Below are 22,032 nucleotides of genomic sequence, written 5' to 3'. Positions count from 1 at the left end.
AATCCAAGAACCCTGATTTTTCGGGGTTTCTTCAATCAATGAGTGGCATGAAAAATTAGAGTTCCTAGAGTGTGGCTAGATATATATATAATTATTTCCTGACGGTTCAAGCCTCTACGAGTTAAGCCACCATAGCCAATTGTTTTTCCAGGCTGAAACCAGGAGACAGCACAATTCCAGTTAGTAGCTGGATTCTTTTTTTCATTTAATTTCTTGGGAACCAAAAGTGCATCGTGCTGGCAAACCAAATAGTGGGTGGGGGAGGAGTTTGTGAGGGTTTACCCACAAATAAAATAATACTAATACATAAATACAGTTTTCCAACGCATGAAAGATTTTTATGAAACGTGCCGCCATAAAATTGTATCATCGTGATTAACAAATATGTTTTGGGCATCCTCTATAAAATTGTCCCCCCCCCAGTTGAATATGTGTAAACACTGAGATTCCAGCACTCGACTTAACTTATTAACATTCTGCAAAAATACAAAGGAAAATCTGACCCTAAGGCCACACCGTCTGCCGCCAAAGTGTAACACATCTTGTGGTTGTGTCAGAAAAGTCCGGTCTGCTGGGACTCGGTGATGGCAGAGCGTGACCTGCCTATTACGGATGGCCTGGTTTACTTGTTTTTTTTGTCTTTGTCATATAGGGAGAGAAAATCCCCCCTATCATCTGAATTGTTGTTGCTCGTGTAAGTGCCAAAAAGACTATGTGAAGTTTGGACAAAATGTCAGTCAGAGGATTGCCTACTGGCTGTGCTCTGGCAGGCACCAGGCGATGCCTCAGTCGAGGTGGATTCTGCTCAGAGTCGACAAGTAAAATGGGCAGTAATCCTCCTCTGGCATCGGCCGTGTCAGTACTTGCATCAATGGAACGGGTAAAGGGATAGCACTGAAAGGAACGCTACGGAACCAGAGAGCATCCAAGCAGACCCACGAATCTCCTGTCAATCCTTGGGGCCCAAAGCACACCAGAGGGAGCCAGCAAAGTCCAGAGAATGAGCAGCATGGCTTCCACGCTACAACATTGCTGAAAAGCCTGGATATTCAGGGTGCATCTGGACAAGACTCCGAATGTGCTTCAATGGAGACTGGGGATGAGATTAGGAGCACGTGGATGCCCTCACACCTTCACTGGGGGGGGGGGGGGGGGGGGGGGGGGCAGAAGAGGCAGATTACCACTTCAATTTCTAATGCTTCTTGTTAGACTTACCCAACCACAAGGATGACCTGCTGCAAGAACAACTTTGGGAGTGTGACGGGACCTTCCTTTCAACTTAAACTGTTCGCAGCATGGGGTCTTCCGATGTTTGGGAATATGCAACTTCGCCTCACAGTCCATAGGGCCTTTGGATTAATCAAGCATTTGCAATGCAATAGGTCTCGCATTAGGAAAGTTTGAGCAATTGGTATTGTAAATGACAATTTTTTTTTTATTTATGTGTTGGTTTTGAAAATAGCGAAATTAATAGCTTTGTCATTTACAATGCCAATAGTTATAACTTTCACAAATGTGACACCTATAGCATTTGTAATGCAATGTGTGTTGTATTTACGTGACTTAGATTTATTGATCTTACAAATAACAATGGCTTTTAATTTTTTTAAATAATTAATACTTAAATAAAAGTTATTGTAATTTATAATGGCAATAGCTTAAACTTTTGTAAATGACTTTTGTGAAGATTATGTTCAGTGTATTTTATTGTGACGAAATGCAAGAACAGAAGTGAAATATTAACATCTTTTTGTTACATTTGTAATAAATCTTGAAACATTGAGAGAACATATTTGAACCAGTTGTTATTGAATGGTTGCACAGATTGACACTGTGGTGGCGCTGAGTGATGTTGTGGTGGCGACGAGTGTTGCTGTAGCTTTCAGTGATGCTGTGGTAGCGCATAGTGATGTTGTGGTGCCCCTGAGTGGTGCTGAGTGATGCTGTGGTGATGCGTTAGATAGAGTGAGTGCAATAGGTAGATAGAGTGAGTGGGATAGATAGATAGAGGGAGGGCAATAGATAGAGGGAGGGCGATAGAGGGAGGCAGATAGCTAGATAGAGGGAGGCAGCTAGAGGGAGGGCGATAGATAGATAGAGGGAGGGCGATAGATAGCGTGAGGGCGATAGATAGATAGAGTGAGGGCGATAGATAGAGTGAGAGCGATAGATAGATAGAGTGAGGGAGATAGATAGATAGATAGATAGATAGATAGGATAGATAGATAGATAGAGGGCGATAGATAGATAGAGTGAGGGCCATAGATAGATAGAGTGAGGGCCAAAGATAGATAGATAGATGGTTGTGTGTGGGGGTGTTGTGTGTGTGTGGGGGGTGTTGTGTGTGTGGGGGGTTGTGTGTGGGGGTGGGGTTGTGTCTGTGTGTGTGGGGGGGTTGTGTGTGTGGCGGGTGTGTGTGTGTGGTGGGTGGGTGTGTGTGGGGGGTTGTGTGCATGGGGGTTGTGTGTTGTGTGTGGGGGGGTTGTGTGTGGGGGGTTGAGTGTGTGGGGGTTGTGTGTGTGTGGGGTTGTGTGTGGGGTGTGTGTGGGGTTGTGTGTTTGGGGTTGTAAGTGTGGGGTTGTGTGTGGGGTGTGTGTGTGGGGTTGTGTGTGTGGGGGTTGTGTATGTGGGGGTGTGTGGGGGGTTGTGTTTGTGGGGGTTGTGTGTCGGGGTTGTTTGTGGGGGCTGTGTGTGTGGGGGTTGTGTGGGTGGGGGGTGTGTGGGGGGTTGTGTGTGGGGTGTGTGTGTGGGGTGTGTGTGTGTGGGGTTGTGTGTTTGGGGTTGTGTGTGGGGGGTTGTGTGTGTGGGGTAGTGTGTGTGGGGGTTGTGTATGTGGGGGTTGTGTGTGTGGGGGTGTGTGGGGGAGGTGTGTGTGTGGGGGTTGTGTGTGGGGGTTGTGTGTGGGGGGGTTCTGTGCGTGGGGGGGTGTGTGTGTGAGGGGTTTTGTGTGTGTGTGAGGGATTGTGTGTGTGTGAGGGGTTGTGTGTGTGTAGGGGGGTTGTGCGTATGTGTGTGGGGTTGTGTGTGGGGGTATGTGTGTGGGGTTGTGTGTAGGGGGTTTGTATGTGTGGGGTGTATGTGGGGGGTTGTGTGCGCAGGGATTTGTAGGGGGTTGTGTGGTGTGTGTGTGTGGGTGGATGTGTGTGTGTGTGGGTGTGTGTGTGGGGTTGTGTGTGTGTGGGGGGGTGGGGGGTTGTGGGGGTGGGTGTGTGTGGGGGGATGTGTGTGTGGGGTTTGTGTGTGTGTGGGGGGAGTTGTGTATGGGGGAGTTGTGCGTAGGGTTGTATGTGTGTGGGGTTGTAGGTGTGTGGAGTTGTAGGTGTGTGGGGTTGTATGTGTGGGGGGTTGTGTGTGTGTGGGGGGGTTGTGTGTGTGAGGGGTTATGTGTGTGTGGGGGGGGTTATGTGTGTGTGTGGTTGGGTGTGTGTGTGTGGGGGGAGGTTGTGGGGGGAGGTTGTGTGTGTGTGGGTGTGTGTGTGAGTGTGCTGCTACCTGCCTGGCATCGCATTTCATTTGCCGCTTTGCTGCGCTGTGTGTCACAGAGGACGCGGTCGATTTCGGCAGGCACAGTCCAGCTGATCGATCCCGTAAGGCCGCCGGCCATTTTGTTGTTGTGTTGTTGTTTATCGCCCTGCCCTAGTCTCCACCCGCTCCCGCCTTCCCAGCTGACCCGCCCTCGCCCCTCCCCCCCTCACCACCATTTATGACAGGAATATCTACGCGCAGCGACCGCGCCCAATCCGCGCCGAAGGTGCGCCAAAGGTAAGCCCGTCTACGCCCGTCCGTGCCTGGACCGCGCCCAGCGCCAAAGCCCCTGGTCCTCGTAAAGTCCACCCCTCCCGCATTACTTACGATGCCACCACCCTCCTAGCCCTCAACCCCGGCCGCTCCCTCAAATGCGTCCAAGCTGCTCCTGGACACACCCATGGACCCTTTTCCTGCTACTCCTGCAAGTTCGACGGCACCAAGAACAACTCCTCATCTACGTACTCACAACAGCTATCCGATCCCAACCACCTACAATGCATCCTGCTCAACACCCGCTCGGTCCACAGACACGCCATTGACCTCTGGAATCTACTCGACACCATCTCTCCGGACGTCGCCTTCCTAACAGAAACATGGATGAATGCCTCTTCAGCCCTAGACATCACCATCGCCATCCCGGAAGGCTATAAGATCATTCGCAAGGACCGTACCGGCCACACAGGAGGAGGCATCGCTATCGTCCATAAGAAATCCATCCGCATCTCAACCAGCTCAGACGTCAATCTCGCCAACTCTGAACACCTTCACTTCCAGATCCACATCGACCCCAAGACCACACTCAGAGGCACCCTCCTTTACAGGCCACCAGGACCCCGCGTACAATTTAGTGAAGACATCACGGACTTCATCACTCCACACGCGCTCCCCTCCGAGGACTACATCCTTTTGGGAGACCTCAACTTTCACCTTGAAAAGAACAACGACCGCAACACCACCACCCTCTTGGACAACCTCGCAAACCTCGGACTTAAACAACTTGTCACCACCTCCACCCACATCGCAGGTCACACACTCGACCCTATCTTCACCTCCAGCAAGCATGTTTCCTTCAGCCACACCACAGCTCTCCTTTGGACTGACCACAGCTGCGTTCACTTCACCTACAACAAGCCCACATCCAACAACCACCCCCAACCCACTCTGCAAAGAAACTGGAACAAAATCACCATCGACCAGATCTCCTCATCGCTTCTTCAAAAGCCCCCCGCCTACTCCTCAAACCCAGACCAAGCAGCCACCAACCTCACCCAATGGTTATCCTACAGCGCCGACATCCGAGCACCACTGAAAAAACGACAAATCAAACTAGGCAGCAAGAAGGCCTCCTGGTTCAACGATGACCTTAAGAAATCCAAGAAACTCTGTCGCTCCCTCGAGAAGACCTGGAAAAAAGACCCAACCACCAGCACCAAGGACGCCTTCAAAAACGCCACCCGCATACACCACCAACTAATCCGAAATGCCAAGAAAGCAGCCTTCAAGGACCGTCTAGATAACAACGCCCACAACAGCAAGGAATTATTCAACATCGTCAAGGAATTTACCAACCCCTCAGCCAACTCCAACGACATCACCCCCTCTCAAGCCCTCTGCGACTCCCTAGCCTCATTCTTCCACAACAAAATTGCAGACATCCACAACAGCTTCGAAAACCAACCCGGAGACCAACCCACCCAATCCCCTGCAGGACCCCCACCCCCCCTTAACATCCTCAATGACTGGAAGCCAATCTCCACTGAGGACACCATCCGCCTGATGAACTCTATCCACTCAGGATCCCCCACTGACCCTTGCCCTCACCACATCTTTAACAAAGCAGACTCCATTATTGCACCACACCTCCGAGACGTCATCAACTGCTCCCTCAACTCCGCAACCTTCCCGGAAAGCTGGAAACATGCCGAACTCAGCGCCCTCCTGAAGAAACCCACAGCTGACCCCACCGAACTCAAAAACTATCGCCCTATCTCACTCCTTCCATTCCCGGCCAAAGTCATAGAGAAAGCTGTCAACAACCAGCTCGCCGCATTCCTCGAAACCAACAAATCCCTCGACTCCTCACAGTCCGGCTTCCGAGCCAAGCACAGCACTGAAACCGCCCTCATCGCAGCAACAGACGACATTCGAACTCTACTGGACAATGGAGACACAGTCGCCCTCATCCTCCTCGACCTCTCCGCAGCCTTCGACACAGTCTGCCATAGCACCCTTCTACAGCGCCTCAAAAACATCGGAATCCAAGGAAAAGCACTGGAATGGATCACCTCGTTCCTCTCCGGAAGAACCCAGAGAGTCCGCCTTCCACCATTCAAGTCAGAGGCTACTGAAGTCATCTGCGGCGTACCTCAAGGGTCCTCACTCAGTCCCACCCTCTTCAACGTTTACATGAGCCCCCTCGCAGCCATCGCACGCCAACATAACCTCAACATCATCTCCTACGCCGACGACACTCAACTGATCCTATCACTAGCCAGAGACCCTAACACGGCCAAAACCAACCTACACGCAGGAATGAAAGAAGTAGCCGAATGGATGAAGCACAGCCGTCTGAAACTGAACTCAGACAAAACAGAAGTCCTCATCTTAGGTACCTCCCCCTCCGCCTGGGACGACTCTTGGTGGCCAGAGGCCCTTGGAAAAGCACCCATCCCGACGGACCACGCACGGAACCTGGGCATCATCCTGGATTCCTCACTCTCGATGAACAGACAAGTCAACGCCGTTTCTTCATCTTGCTTCAACATTCTTCGCATGCTCAAAAAAACATTTCGCTGGATCCCTACCGAAACTAGAAAAACAGTCACCCACGCTCTGGTCACGAGCCGACTGGACTACGGAAACACCCTCTACGCCGGCACCACCGCAAAACTACAACGCATCCAGAACGCCTCAGCCAGGCTCATATTAGACATCCCGCGTAAAGAACACATCTCTGATCACCTGAAAAACCTCCACTGGCTCCCCGTCAATAAGAGAATCACTTTCCGGCTCCTAACCCACGCACACAAGGCACTCTACGAAATCGGACCCGAATGCCTCAACACACGACTATCCTTCTACACCCCCTCCCGCCAGCTACGATCCTCCAACCAAGCCCTTGCCACTGTACCTCGCATCAACAAAACCACCATGGGAGGTAGATCCTTCTCCTACCTAGCAGCTAAAGCTTGGAACTCACTCCCCACGCACCTTCGCCTTACTCAGAACCACCTAGCATTCAGAAAGCAACTCAAAACGTGGATATTCGACAAGTAACTCCCCACCTTTCTTCAAGCGCCTTGAGACCCTCTGGGTATGTAGCGCGCTATACAAATCTTTTGACTTGACTTGACTTGTGTGTGGGGGGTTGTGTGTAGGGGTTGTGTGTGTGGGGGTTGTGTGTGGGTGTGTGTGTGTGTGTGCAAGGGGTTGTGCGTGGGGGGTTGTGTGTGGGGGGGTTGTGTGTGGGGGGGTTGTGTGTGGGGGGCTGGGGGTGGGGAGGGTGGGGTGTGTGTGGGTGTGTGTGTGGGGGGGGGTTGTGTGTGGGGGGTTGTGTGTGTTGGGTTGTGTGTGTGGGGTTGTGTGTGTGTGTTTGGTTGTGTGTGGGGGGGTTGTGTGGGGGGATTGTGTGTGTGGGGGGATTGTGCGTGGGGGGTTGTGAGTGTGGGGGGGTGTTGTGTGTGTGGGGGGTAGTGTGTGTGTGGGGGGTAGTGTGTGTGTGGGGGGTAGTGTGTGTGTGCAGAGGGTAGTGTGTGTGTGGGGGGTTGGTGTGTGTGGGGTCGTGGTGTGTGTGGGGTTGTGTGTGGGGTGTGTGTGTGGGGGTTGTGTGTGTGGGGTGTGTTTGGTAGTGTGGGGGTGTGTGTAGGGGTGTGTGTTTGTGTTTGGGTGTGTGTGTGGGGTGTTGTGTGCGTGTGGGGTTGTGTGTGCTTGCGGGGATGCGTGTGTGTGTGTGGGGGGTTGTGTGTGTGCAAGAAAGAAATAAAAACAGAAGGTAGAAAAATAACAGAGGGGTTAGGCGGGCACGGGAGACCTCCGAAGAAGGGGTGAATGCGTGAGAGGGGAAGCTGCACGAGAGGGCAGCGCGTGAAGCAGAGCGCGAGGCTGAGATGAGGCGCGAGGATGGGAAACGCGCGAGGTTGGGGTCCAGCGCATGGCTGGGGTCCGGCACGTGGCTGGGGTCCGGCACGAGGATAGGAAACGTGTGAGGTTGGGAAGCGGCGCGAGGCTGGTGCCCTGGAGCGATGGCGCTTTAGGCCGCGCGGGGAGGACAAGGCTTGGGGACGGGCAGGAGGCCCTGCGAGACGGCACAGCGGAGCGGGGATAACGGGAGAGAAAGGAGGGCAGGAGAAACGGAGGGGGAGAATACTGCTGAGGTGATGCAGTGATTTGGGAGGGAGGGAGAGGGTGGGTGAAGAGGGTACAGGACTGTTTGGGGCGGAGGGGGGAGGTAAAAGAGGCAGAAAAGACGGTTGGGGGCACACGACCTATTTGCATGTATGTGAGGCGAGCGCCAATAAGGGGGGGAGGGGCGCAGAGGAGGAGGGCTCAACTAAGGAGTCACAGAGAGGGACACACACCCGGGGGGCACCCTTGTAATGTAAATACTGAGGGTGAGTGGCGAGAGAGGAGGGAGAGAGTGAGGAGGCGGTAGAGAACGAGAGAGAAGGAGGTAGGGACCTGTAGATGAGGAGGGGGGCGAAGGAGGCGGGGCAGGGAGAGGACATGCCGTAGGGACAAGGAGTAGGAAGAGCAGGGCAGTGTGGAAGACCCAGGGGCAGAGACCATAAGGGCGGTGGGCGGCCACAGGGCTGTTGAGGATAGGACTGGCAGAGATGTAGGAGGGTGGGAAGGAGGGTGTGGGGTGGAAGGTAGGAGCAGTGGTGGCAAGGAGGAGATCTGACAAATGGTGGTTTACATTCTGCTAGTTATTGGATGTTCACATAATTCTCCATAATACACACATTTCCATATTTTTGGGGATATAGTGGTTTTCCGAGTCTTAGAAACGTTGGTGTGTTGCTGTCCCATTTGTAAGAGAAGGGTTATCCATCCCCACTGTTTTCTTTGACCGAGAAGTAGAGAATCTATGATGTACAAATGGGCTGGTATGGAGGTTTCTGGTGTTGCACAGGTGTAAGTTATTTGTGTAGTACTTCTGCTTCATAGTCAGAATGTCAGGGTATTTTGTTGATGGTTCTATATATCACAGTTGCAAGGCCTTCTCCACACACATTTGCGCAGCACCAGAGCCTAGTAGCGATTGGAGTTGCAGCTGAATGTTTGAAAGAATTGTTCTTTCTTATGTTCTGATCAAGAAGACTAATTCGATATTTTTCATCAAAGAAATATTTTGGGTGTGTTTTATTTTCCCGGCTGACCAGCTGAGTTTATTGGCTATATATCTCCTCGCTGATGAAGAAAACTTGGCCTCAGTATAATGAATATTACTGGGAGGTAATTAGTGCATGAAAACGAAAGATGAGGTGTGTGCACTGTGTTCTAAGAGGAGAGACACAATTGGAAACTAAAAGGGACTGGAAAACATTTGGAAGACTGGTGTCTAAGAACTGGCAACATCATTTCAGTGGCAAATTGCGCTTAAATATTGTATGGTCAAAAAATAAATCTCAAAACCAGTATGGCCAACGATTGCTGTGTCAGGTTTTTGTGTAAAACTCTTTGCAACTGCTGTTTTGCTTTTTAAGTACAAATGAAAATGCTTTGTAAAAATGTATTTCATGTCGGTACATGGAATGCATTTTTACGAAGCTTTTTCATTCATACTTAAACAAGTGGGGAAAGAGTGAAACAAAATAATAACAACGCACCTAAAGAAGTAAACAAGAGACCGGCAGTGATCCTATATGAACCTACTGGAAAAACGGAAGCTTTTCACAATAAAACATGGCCACTAGATGGCAGTGAGTATCCACCACATTAAACAAGCATGCAGTCGGAGCAGTGAAAAACAAGCTCTCGGCATTGCGTGGGGGGGGAGCAGAGCAGATTCCTTTGAAGTATGATGGGGGGGCGAGCGGATCCTTTGAAGTCTGATGCAGAGGCTCATAAGCTGATAACAAATGGTGTGTGATGTGATGTGCACGCGCCTGGCTCACATGAACTGTAGCTAATCCGCAGTTTGGGTAGACTTTTGAAAGCCTTACTATAATCTTGCCAAACAAGCAGCCACTGGTAATTACTGAGGCCACATCCCAGCCCATTGTTATTTTGCACATAATGCCATCTCAGTTTGGACCAAGCAATATGGAAATCAGTCTTCCCCTTGGTTCGTTGAGAACTGTTCAGCCCTAACTGAGGCCAGGTCCTCCCTGACAAAGAACACAAGCAACCCAAGAGCGGTTTCTCCCTCATTAGGACTGATCAATCAAGTTTAGCTTTGCTTCAGTGACTGTCTGGGATTGCTTGCATTCTGGTTCAGGAAGGTCCTGGCCTAGCAGTTCAGACTAGATTGGGATACGGCCCAAGTATCTGCCAGTGGGTGAGATTATTCAAGCATTCCAATCATTACAGTTGACACCCTAAGTACGATGCGAATGCCCAGACGTGGGTCACATGCTCACTGTGCCACTGGAACCAAGCTATACCCTACTGATGAACCCGAGTCAGACCGAAACTGTTCTTGGGTTGCTTGTGCTCCAGTGTAGGTAAGACCTGGCCTTACAGTGCGGGCCGGGGTGTTCCTAGTGGAGCAAGTCAAGATTGATTTACCTATGGCTGGGTGCAAACTGAGAAGGCATGGTGGGTAAAAAGTGACGGCCTGTGATTCAGCCCTGAGTGATTGCCAGTGGCTGAGATTAATTCTCATTCCACCCATCATCTTGCTGTTCTAGGGATTCATCTGGGCGCAGTCGTTGCAGGCCCTAGAGTCGTGCTCTGAACCCAGAAACCAGAAACAGACTTTGGGAGGGTCCATTACTGAAGTCTGCTTGCAACAGTCCCAACACTGTTTGAACCCTGTTGTTTTAGGGGGTGACATTTTCCATTGTACACTGGAATTTGTTTTTGAAAAAGGGTCTAAAAGTGCACCATGAATGGAACTGATGTTGGCGTGCAGCTTATATGCAGGTCTGTTTGTCATGTCCAAAGCGGAACGGCATTGGCGCGGAGCCACACAACGCTACCGACCAGCACGCAGGAGTACTGCTTTAAAGGTTCCGTATCCAGACACACGCCTAGGGAATATTCACAAGGTGAGGAAACCGTAGTTATTATTATCGATCAGAAATCATTTTTGTGTTTCATATTTTAATGACAGAGTCCCTTTAAAGCCCCCCCCCTCCCAACCCCGCATTGGCGTGGGGGCAGGGTAAGCTGACTCTGTACCCTTATGCCTTTTTTCTTTTCAATTCTTCCCTAAATGGTGCTACATGTACTGCACAGAGTAATGGTACCACAACAGAAATGTATGTGTGACAGCCACCCTAACAGAATGCAATGGATTCACAAATTTGATGTAAGATTCTCAAATTCGGAACAGATGACTGGAGGAAAATCTGCCAAGTTTAATGGGGTACAATATGTTTTTTAAATAGAGGAGCATACGTGTGCAGGATTCCTGAATCAACAGTCCAGCTATTTCTAAAATACAATTTCTTCATGCCACACCGAGAATCTTTTTAAAAGTTAATTTCTCAAAAACTAGTGGATGGATTTACACCAAACCAAATAAAGGCCCGTCCTTGTGTAAAGTTCTACCTTCATGTCAATCTGGTGTAAGTCCATCCAGTATTTGATTCTGCATTGAGGGCCAAAAAATCCTATGGGAATTAACATGAGAAATGTCACTTCTGGGGCTCCCTCTTTTTCTTTGCCCTTGCTTGATGGCCTTGCAAAACAATTGTGATAAAGAACCTAACATGCATGTACTTTTCTTTTGGAAAGTTTTATGTGCATTCATCGAGAGGTGTAAAAACTATTGAGAAAACAAAAAATGCCTTTGCTCTATCACCGCCAACGTAATTTATATATGCAAAGCCAAGGAAAAGATATGTGGCCAGTTAACAAAAGATTTGGAATAGTATACTAGTAAAGGTACAATCACATAGCTATACTACAATTCAAAGGTCAAATTCCATGCTACTACAATGACAGAGCAGAGAAATTGACGCACACAGAAACGGATGTATGTTGTTACAACGCATGCTTTTTCCACGCATGCCTTTACAACGCAGGTTTTACAATGCAAGTCGTTACAACGACTTGCGTTGGGGGGCGCTGGATAGTGAATAGTTTATTTTACTATTCCAGCTCCAGTCCCCGTGGATAGTAGGGAAGGTTTTGGATAGTAAATTAAACTATTCCCTATCCTACAGCGCCCTCCAGCGCAAGTCGTTGTAACGACTTGCGTTGTAATTCCTGCGTTGTAAAGGCACTGCGTGGAAAAAGTTTTGTTGTAAAGGATGTTTCCCCACAGAAACTGACATGCTAGAGACTAAGAATATCACCCCAAATGCTCTGAAGTGTGGGTGTTATTTCATACTCTGAACAGGGTTTACCCGATGATGGCCAGTAATCCAAAATTCTATCCTCAAATTCGAGGTAGATTTTCAGTTTTTTAATAATATTTAATAACCGATATTAGACATTTAATGACAAGAAACAGTATTGCAAATAATTTTTTCTCGGACAGAATAATTTAATTTACTTAAGTCTAACATATCTTTTCATATGTTGATATACGTTAAAACTGCTTAGTACCACGAGTAAACTTCCCACTGATGACAGAACTAGTAGCAACATACTGTCGAGCTGTAAACCAATACAGCCTGCAGCGACTGATGTGATTTGTGTGCGTTTCAATATGTAAATTGTCATTTTAGAGAACTCTTTCATGTTGCACTAAAACAAGACAGTGACACAAGAAACCACTATGCATTGTCTCACAGACTGGAGGCCACACTGTGCAAACCAGCTCTGTTAGCAGCTGCAAAGCCTCTTCGATTTGATATCATCTCCAAGCAGATGTGACCCTTTGTATATTGATTTTGTTTAAATGCCATGCCTTACAGAACACACGTGACAACAGCATTGCATAAACTATATGTGCAGATCTGCATCGAGTATTATGCTATTTATCAACATTGTTGAGTTGAGGGTAAGACATCCTCACAAGCAGGGCTTTAAGTGGAATGAAAAAACTGGTGGGTCTCTCAAAGGGGCGTGTCTGATGTAATTAGGGGCGTGGCTTCAAACACCTAAACTAAAAATCTATGCTTAGGATAGTGAGCCGCTGGACCGCTATTTTGCTGTTTCTGTTATTGCATCCAGAATTATAAGACAACAAGCAACATTACACCTACAAGTCAGGACTATGGCCTTTGTCAATGGTTGTTAGTTGCATAAGATACATAAGCAACATCTATGGCTGCGTTGAATATAATATTGAAAACGCTTCAATTCTTAAATGATCAGACTGTGAAAGAACAATAGCGAGTATCCTCAAAGTTACCTCAAAGGCTGTGATGGGTGGTGCTGCAGAGGTAAGATTTTTTTCCACCCTGAGGGTGAGGGTAAATATAGAGAGCCCAATAGCGATCCGTCTCAACTTCTGCTTTTTAGAACTGCCACTGCTGAGCACCGGGAGGACCCGGCCCACTTAAAGCCATTGTTACATGCAATCTAAGAGGCAGTACAAAGAGTTCTTCTCAGGTCAATGTGACTTAATTGTGGAAATAGACTCGAATTCGACCTTTCCGCTGTAGTAATACATATGTGAGTGTGTGCTTATTGTACAGTTCCCATCTCTCCTGCTCAACCCTTTACCCCCCTTGGCAATCTCTTCCTTTTCCCTCTCCTGGGCCTAGCAGAAACCATACTCTCTCTTCAACTACCCTCTAGGTCAATCCTCCCCATTCAGCTAGGTGCAAGTCCCCTTACACTCACCTCTCCTAGCCCACGGGACCTCTCCAGCCCCTTCTCCTCTCTCCTCCCCTAACCTCCTGCCATTCTATGACTCCCCTCTTCCCCTCTCCACATTCTGCCCTCCCTCCACGTTCCACACCTTTCTCCTCCTAAATTTGAACTCAATACTTCTCATCTGTTCAACATCTGCAAATATAACTCTCTGTCCACCTCAGATGCACCAACAACTTCTATCAACCATCATCTATTTCCATCTTTTTCTCGTGCACCCCAATACTCCCTCCTCACCCCCACCTCTCCCTGCCCTCCCTCGCCACCACCTAACATTCTGTGCTCAGCCCTACTCTCTTTAGAAAACAAATTGGGATTTCTCATCTCCTCTATCTTCCAGCTTGAAACTACCATCCCACTCTTAAGTACTAAAATGTCCACCTTATCCAACAATCCAATTCCCCTGGCAAGCACTCACTTACCCAAACTCCAGAGGACTACCTTGCTCCCGCGCTCCAAAAAAGCCACACACAATCTGCCATCTGCAGACATTGCTAATTTACTGGCTAGTTACAAGACTTCTAACGCCATCCCCATTCCACTCTCCTCTCCAATTAGGTCTACTCTGTGCACTATTCCGACCATCTCTTCTGCTAGAACTAAACATCAGCCTTATTCTACCCTGGCACCCTCATACAAGAACATTATCCTTATCATCTCTAAAAGTCCAAACGCCCCTTTCACCAAAACAGTCTTGTCAGAATTGCGCTGTTAGCTCCACAACTGTAGATCTGCAATTAAACGCAAGCTGGAAATTTCTGACACCATCATTCTTCACTATCTTGACATTCTTTTCCTCACTGAGACCTGGTTCAACAACACCTCTCAAACTATTTTTGATCTTCTGTTACCCACCGACTATTCCATCTTTAGAAATTACAGAACAGATAAAGTTGGGGGAGGTGTTGCAATCATCTTCAGAAACTCCCTTCAATTCAAGGCTTTTCGTAACAGCTCCTTCCGTACAGTACATTCAAATGCCTTTCTCTGGAGCATCAAGTGCATCACTGCTCCCCTCTCAGATTTCATGCCATTTATCACCTGCCTGGTGACACCTCCTCTTTCTTGGAAGAACTCACTGCCTTCGCCAGAGACCAATACTCTCAAAGTGACAGACAGATTTTCCTGGGAGACTTTAATCTTCACTGGGGCTCTTTGGAAGACTCAGCTGCCATTAGACTTGCCACTTTTCTCTCAGAAAACGATCTTATCCAACACGGCACGATAACCAACACACTCTAAGGGCTCAATTCTTGACCTTGTTACATCCAAAGCAGATATGCTGTTGCTATCCCTATTCAAGTAGACTGGTCCGACCACTTCCTCATCCACGTCTCTCTTCACCTATCTCACTCTGTAACTCTTGGCAACCTAAAAGGACTACGACCTGGTTCCATAACACCGAAAACATTGACTTTGACATTCTTAGAGATTCTGCTATGCTGTCACTTCCAATGTTAGACCCTAATTTGGATGGGTTATGTTATATGCTGTTTTGTAACGTGCACAACTACTACCGGAGTATCCTGGTGCGGTATACCGCTGGGGAACCCGTCCTGGCTTTCCCTGTGGGATAGTCCATACTAGGAGTCCCCAAGGTGGAGTCAGGCATCCCCGACGTTGATGGGGCCGTTGTGGAGATTAGGCAAGCTAATGCCCAGAGTTGCCGAGTGGGACCCCTGGTTAGAGTAGGTACCGAGGTGAGAATTATCGAGTCCGCTGACCCTGGTCCAAGACCCTGCCGCGTCTGGAATTGAACCCTGGGCCCGGGCTGACTCCTGCTTCCGGGTCTGCCGCCTCTAACCAGTGAGCCACACCATTCCATGTCAACAATCTGACCTCCCAATGCCTATCCAGGATTGCAGTTGAAATTGATAATGTTGCTCCACTTCAAAGCAAAAAGAAAAGGCCTATTCCTTCGGCACCATGGTTCAATAACTCCCTTTATGAAGAAAGGAGAAACAATGGAGACAATCTCCATCCACCACTAAATTTTCTATTCTACGTTCAGCAAGATCAAAATACTACAAACACATATTCTATGAAAAAGCGTCACACTTCAGAACCCTCCTTGACTCAGTCAAAAACAGACCCCAAAAATCTATTTGACCACATCAAAAAAATACAAACTTCTCTCCCTCAAACATCAAGCCTCACGATCCTCCAAAGAAAGCAGCAGAATTCGTTATATTCTTTGATGAAAAACTGTAATCACTGGTAGATCAGGTCATTCACCCTACCCCCTCTAGAGGAGCGCAAATCCTTAGTCATTTGGTAGAACTTTGACGTCATCTCTGAAGATGCCCTCCTCAAATGCATTCTCAAAACAAAACCCTCTAACCATTCTTTAGACCCCATCCCGAGTGACATCGCCATTGACTTCTACACCCATACTCTATCCTATTGGACCAGTCCAGTTAACCTCTTCATCAGCCAAGGCTCCCTTCCTGTTGCCCTTAAAACAGGACAGGTTACCCCACTTATTAAAAAACCCTCCGCTGATGCGAATGACCTCAACAACTTCCCCCCCATCCCCAACCTGCCTTTTCTGGCGAAAATCACAGAAAGACAGCGAAACAACTTTTCCTACATATTAAGGATAACAATCTTCTTAACGAATTCCGATCTGGTTTCATACAAGTCTACAGCACTGAAACAGCCCTGCTGCAAGTGATCGACGATGCCCTGCATGTACTTGACTCGGGGTAGCCTGGTCTTTTCTTCTAGACCTTTCTGCAGCCTTTGACACTGTTAATCACAATACTCTCCTAAATACTTTAAAACAGAGAATGGGATTGGAAGGCACAGTGCTTCAATTGTTTGCTTCATTCCTCTCTGACAGATCCCAAGTGATTAAAATAGCGATCAGTCTTTCGTCTTCACTGGTGGTAGGTCAAGGTGTCCCTGAAAGATCCATCCTCGCACCCACCTTGTTCAATCTTTATTTGAAACCATTGGGAAATCTCCTAAGTAAATCTGGGATCCTTTACCATCTCTATGCAGATGACACCCAAATCTACCTTAAGGTGTCTTCCGCACACAACATCTCAATCCTCAACACGACTCTCAACTCTATTCAAAACTGGATGTTAGCTCATCAACTCATTCTGAATCCTTCCAAAACTGAATTTCTCCACCTCTCTACCTCACGTTCTCCTCCTCCTGTTCAATCTTGGATGGATAAGCTGAATTTACTCAACAAACCTATTGTTGTCAACAGCGCTAAATCCCTTCGAGTCATCCTTGACAAAAGGATCAATCTAATCTCCCACATCAATTCCATTGCAAACAATGCACGTTACCAACTGTGCCTTCTCTGGGGCATTCGATGTTTCTTTCCAACAAGACCCTAAAAACCTTGGTCCAGTGTCTGGTTCTTTCTAGATTGGACTATTGCAATTCTCTTCTTGCTGGCCTCCCCAAATCTCACTTTTCCCCTCTTAAATCCGTACTCCACTCAGCGGCTCGTTTTGTTTTTGGGGGCAAAAGAAGTGACCACATCACACCCATATTGTTTTCTCTTCGATGGCTTCCCATTGAGGAAATGTCAATCTACAAGACTGCCTATATCACCCACAAAGCCTTGCTCACTTCCTCCACTCGATACCTGGCAAATAAACTTAAATCTCTGGAGGCTCTAGACCTTCTTGTAATGCGGAAAATGTACTGCTTGAGCCCCCCACCTTCAAAAGGGAAAGATCTACGGCTCAATCCTTCTCAGGCAATGCGGTTAGAATCTGGAGCTCGCTTCCTTCACTACTCCGTACCATCACCTCTACCCGGACCTTCAAAACTGACCTCAAATCTCTTCTCTTTCAAAGACACTTCCAGAATTAATACATCCCTTTTGGTGTCCCTCAAGGAAGTTCTCAAAATGTTGTAAATATGTAATCTATGCCTCATACTAATGTGATTTTGTTTTTCAGGTGACTACCACCTATTTCCTCATGTAACATACTTGGTTCGAATGTGAAGCCCTCTGACACCTTTGGGTAAAGTCTGCACTATATAAAAATGCATCAAATAAATAAATATTGTGGGGCCAGATGTACTTTACTTTCACTGCGATGGATGGAGGGATCGATGGATAACTTTTGAATGATAAATTAGAACAATTTCCCATATGGTCTTGTAATGAAATTATTATTCAACAGGCCTAATAAAACGCACACTTCACCACCCCATCGGCCGTTCCACAGCAATGACGCACCCTTCACCAACCCATCGGCCGTCCCACAACAATGACGCACCCTTCACCGACCCATCGGCCATCCCACAGCAATGACGCACCCTTCACCGACCCATCGGCCGTCCCACAGCAATGACGCACCCTTCACCAACCCATCGGCCGTCCCACAGCAATGACGCGCCCTTCACCGACCCATTGGCCATCCCACAGGAATGACGCACCCTTCACCGACCCATCGGTAATCCCACAGCAATGTCGCACCCTTCACCGACCCATCGGTCATCCCACAGGAATGACGCACCCTTCACTGACCCATCGGCCGTCCCACAGCAATGACGCACCCTTCACCACCCCATCGGCCGTCCCACAGGAATGACGCACCCTTCACCGACCCATCGGCCGTCCCACAGCAATGACGCACCCTTCACCGACCCATTGGCCGTCCCACAGCAATGACGCACCCTTCACCGACCCATCGGCCGTCCCACAGGAATGACGCACCCTTCACTGACCCATCGGCCGTCCCACAGCAATGACGCACCCTTTCACCGATCCATCGGCCGTCCCACAGCAATGACGCACCCTTCACAGACCCATCGGCCTTCCCACAGGAATGGCGCACCCTTCACCGACCTATCAGCCGTCCCACAGCAATTACGCACCCTTTCACCGACCCATCGGCCGTCCCACAGCAATGACGCACCCTTTCACCGACCCATCGGCCGTCCCACAGGAATGACGCTACTTTTCATGACAACACCCAGCCTGTACTCACCAGTGTCCTTTTCCCAGATGCTGGAGGACCCAAAACGAAAATTCTTGGAACTAGAGAGAAGAAAAATATATGGATTAGTAAATTTATAATTTCAAAATCTTGTCTGCCTGTTGTTCAAGAGCAACGTTCTCTTATTTCCACCCTTTGTTAGTTCGGTGCGGTTTATGCTGCGTTTGTTGTGACTCTGAAACGTAAAGTTCGATTTAATTTTCTGTGATGGAAACTCTTTTGTCCAGTGTTATGCAACGTCCTGTGCGTGTGCTGAGTGATGTGAGTGAATCCCTCTCGTGTATGCTGTCTGGTGCAAAGAGTGATGTGAGCTAATCCCTCTGGTGTGCGCTGTCTGGTGCAAAGAGCGATGTGAGTGAATCCCTCTGGTGCACGCTGTCTGTTGCAAGGAGTGATGCGAGTGAATCCCTCTGGTGTGCACGGTCTTGTGCAAGGAGGGATGTGAGTGGATCCCTCTGGTGTGCGCTGTCTTGTGAAAGGAGTGACATGAGTGAATCCCTCTGGTGTGTGCTGTCTGGTGCAAGGAGTGATGTGAGTGAAGTCATTTGGTGCACGCTGTCTGGTGCAAGGAGTGATGTGTGTGAATCCCTCTGGTGTGCGCGGTCTTGTGCAAGGAGGGATGTGAGTGGATCCCTCTGGTGTGCGCTGTCTTGTGCAAGGAGTGATGTGAGTGAATCCCTCTGGTGTGCGCTGCCTTGTGCAAGGAGTGATGTGAGTGAAGTCTTACGGTGCACGTTGTCTGGTGCAAGGAGTGATGTGAGTGAATCCCTCTGGTGTGCGCTGTCTTGTGCAAGGAGTGATGTGAGTGAATCCCTCTGGTGTGCGCTGCCTTGTGCAAGGATTGATGTGACTGAAGTCTTACGGTGCACACTGTCTTGTGCAAGGAGTGATGGGAGTGAAGTCTTACGATGCACGCTGTCTGGTGCAAGGAGTGATGGGAGTGAAGTCTTACGGTGCACGCTGTCTGGTGCAAGGAGTGATGTGAGGGAAGTCCTCTGGTGTGCACTGTCTGGTGCAAGGAGTGATGTGAGTGAATCCCTGTGGTGCATGCTGTCTGGTGCAAGGAGTGATGCGAGTGAAGTCTTACGGTGTGCACTGTCTGGTGCAAGGTGTGATGTGAGTGAATCCCTCTTGTGCATGCTGTCTGGTGCAAGGAGTGATGTGAGTGAAGTCTTACGGTGTGCACTGTCTGGTGCAAGGAGTGATGTGAGTGAATCCCTCTGGTGCACGCTGTCTGGTGCAAGGAGTGACATGAGTGAATCCCTCTGGTGTGTGCTGTCTGGTGCAAGGAGTGATGTGAGTGAATCCCTCTGGTGCACGCTGTCTGGTGCAAGGAGTGACATGAGTGAATCCCTCTGGTGTGTGCTGTCTGGTGCAAGGAGTGATGTGAGTGAAGTCCTCTGGTGTGCACTGTCTGGTGCAAGGAGTGATGTGAGTGAATCCCTCTGGTGCATGCTGTCTGGTGCAAGGAGTGATGTGAGTGAAGTCCTCTGGTGTGCACTGTCTGGTGCAAGGAGTGATGTGAGTGAATCCCTCTTGTGCATGCTGTCTGGTGCAAGGAGTGATGTGAGTAAATCCCTCTGGTGCATGCTGTCTGGTGCAAGGAGTGATGTGAGTGAAATCCTTTGGCGCGCGCTGTCTGGTGCAAGGAGTGATGTGAGTGAAGTCCTTTAGTGCGCGCTGTCTGGAGCAAGTAGAGATGTGAGTGAAGTCCGTTGGTGCGCGCTGTCTGGTGCAAGTAGCGATGTGAGTGAAGTCCTCTGGTGTGCACTGTCTGGTGCAAGGAGTGGCGTGAGTGAATCCCTCTGGTGTGCGCTGTCTGGTGCAAGGAGTGATGTGAGTGAAGTCCTCTGGTGTGCACTTTCTGGTGCAAGGAGTGACGTGAGTGAATCCCTCTGGTGTGCGCTGTCTGGAGCAAGGAGTGACGTGAGTGAATCCCTCTGGTGTGCGCTGTCTGGAGCAAGGAGTGATGTGAGTGAATCCCTCTGGTGTATGCTGTCTGGTGCAAGGAGTGATGTGAGTGAATCCCTCTGGTGCACGCTGTCTGGTGCAAGGAGTGATGTGAGTTAAGTCCTCTGGTGTGCACGGTCTGGTGCAAGGAGTGATGTGAGTAAATCAGTCTGGTGCACGCTGTCTGGTGCAAGGAGTGATGTGAGTGAAGTCCTTTGGTGCGCGCTGTCTGGTGCAAGGAGTGATGTGAGTGAAGTCCTTTGGTGCGCGCTGTCTGGTGCAAGTAGCGATGCGAGTAAAGTCCTTTGGTGCGCGCTGTCTGGTGCAAGTAATGATGTGAGTGAAGCCTCTAGTGTGCGCTGTCTGGTGCAAGGAGTGATGTGAGTGAATCCCTCTGGTGTGCGCTGCCTTGTGCAAGGAGTGATGTGAGTGAAGTCTTACGGTGCACGTTGTCTGGTGCAAGGAGTGATGTGAGTGAATCCCTCTGGTGTGCGCTGTCTTGTGCAAGGAGTGATGTGAGTGAATCCCTCTGGTGTGCGCTGCCTTGTGCAAGGATTGATGTGAGTGAAGTCTTACGGTGCACGCTGTCTTGTGCAAGGAGTGATCTGAGTGAAGTCTTACGATGCAGGCTGTCTGGTGCAAGGAGTGATGGGAGTGAAGTCTTACGGTGCACGCTGTCTGGTGCAAGGAGTGATGTGAGGGAAGCCCTCTGGTGTGCACTGTCTGGTGCAAGGAGTGGTGTGAGTGAATCCCTGTGGTGCATGCTGTCTTGTGCAAGGAGTGATGTGAGTGAAGTCTTACGGTGTGCACTGTCTGGTGCAAGGAGTGATGTGAGTGAATCCCTCTGGTGCATGCTGTCTGGTGCAAGGAGTGATGTGAGTGAATCCCTCTGGTGCATGCTGTCTGGTGCAAGGAGTGATGTGAGTGAAGTCCTCTGGTGTGCACTGTCTGGTGCAAGGAGTGATGTGAGTGAATCCCTCTGGTGCATGCTGTCTGGTGCAAGGAGTGATGTGAGTAAATCCCTCTGGTGCATGCTGTCTGGTGCAAGGAGTGATGTGAGTGAAATCCTTTGGTGCGCGCTGTCTGGTGCAAGGAGTGATGCGAGTGAATCCCTCTGGTGCACGCTGTCTGGTGCAAGGAGTGACATGAGTGAATCCCTCTGGTGTGTGCTGTCTGGTGCAAGGAGTGATGTGAGTGAATCCCTCTGGTGCACGCTGTCTGGTGCAAGGAGTGACATGAGTGAATCCCTCTGGTGTGTGCTGTCTGGTGCAAGGAGTGATGTGAGTGAAGTCCTCTGGTGTGCACTGTCTGGTGCAAGGAGTGATGTGAGTGAATCCCTCTGGTGCATGCTGTCTGGTGCAAGGAGTGATGTGAGTGAAGTCCTCTGGTGTGCACTGTCTGGTGCAAGGAGTGATGTGAGTGAATCCCTCTGGTGCATGCTGTCTGGTGCAAGGAGTGATGTGAGTAAATCCCTCTGGTGCATGCTGTCTGGTGCAAGGAGTGATGTGAGTGAAATCCTTTGGTGCGCGCTGTCTGGTGCAAGGAGTGATGTGAGTGAAGTCCTTTAGTGCGCACTGTCTGGAGCAAGTAGAGATGTGAGTGAAGTCCGTTGGTGCGCGCTGTCTGGTGCAAGTAGCGATGTGAGTGA

General features: G+C 49.2%; 1 protein-coding gene across 1 annotated transcript in view; it reads right to left on the bottom strand.

Annotated features, from left to right (window-relative positions):
- Nucleotides 1-22,032, bottom strand: part of AK8 (adenylate kinase 8) — an 841,444-nt gene that overhangs the window by 689,034 nt on the left and 130,378 nt on the right. Inside the window, exon 3 of the mRNA XM_086924758.1 lies at nt 18,426-18,475. Within this exon, the coding sequence (XP_086780884.1) occupies nt 18,426-18,475 (50 nt within the window). The remainder of the gene's footprint in view (nt 1-18,425; nt 18,476-22,032) is intronic.

This window comes from Lissotriton vulgaris, chromosome 5 (genome assembly GCF_964263255.1).
Source record: "Lissotriton vulgaris chromosome 5, aLisVul1.2, whole genome shotgun sequence".
Lineage (NCBI taxonomy): Eukaryota > Metazoa > Chordata > Amphibia > Caudata > Salamandridae > Lissotriton > Lissotriton vulgaris.
The sequence above is the reverse complement of the archived record's forward strand: the minus strand, read 5'-3'. Positions and strand labels throughout refer to the sequence as shown.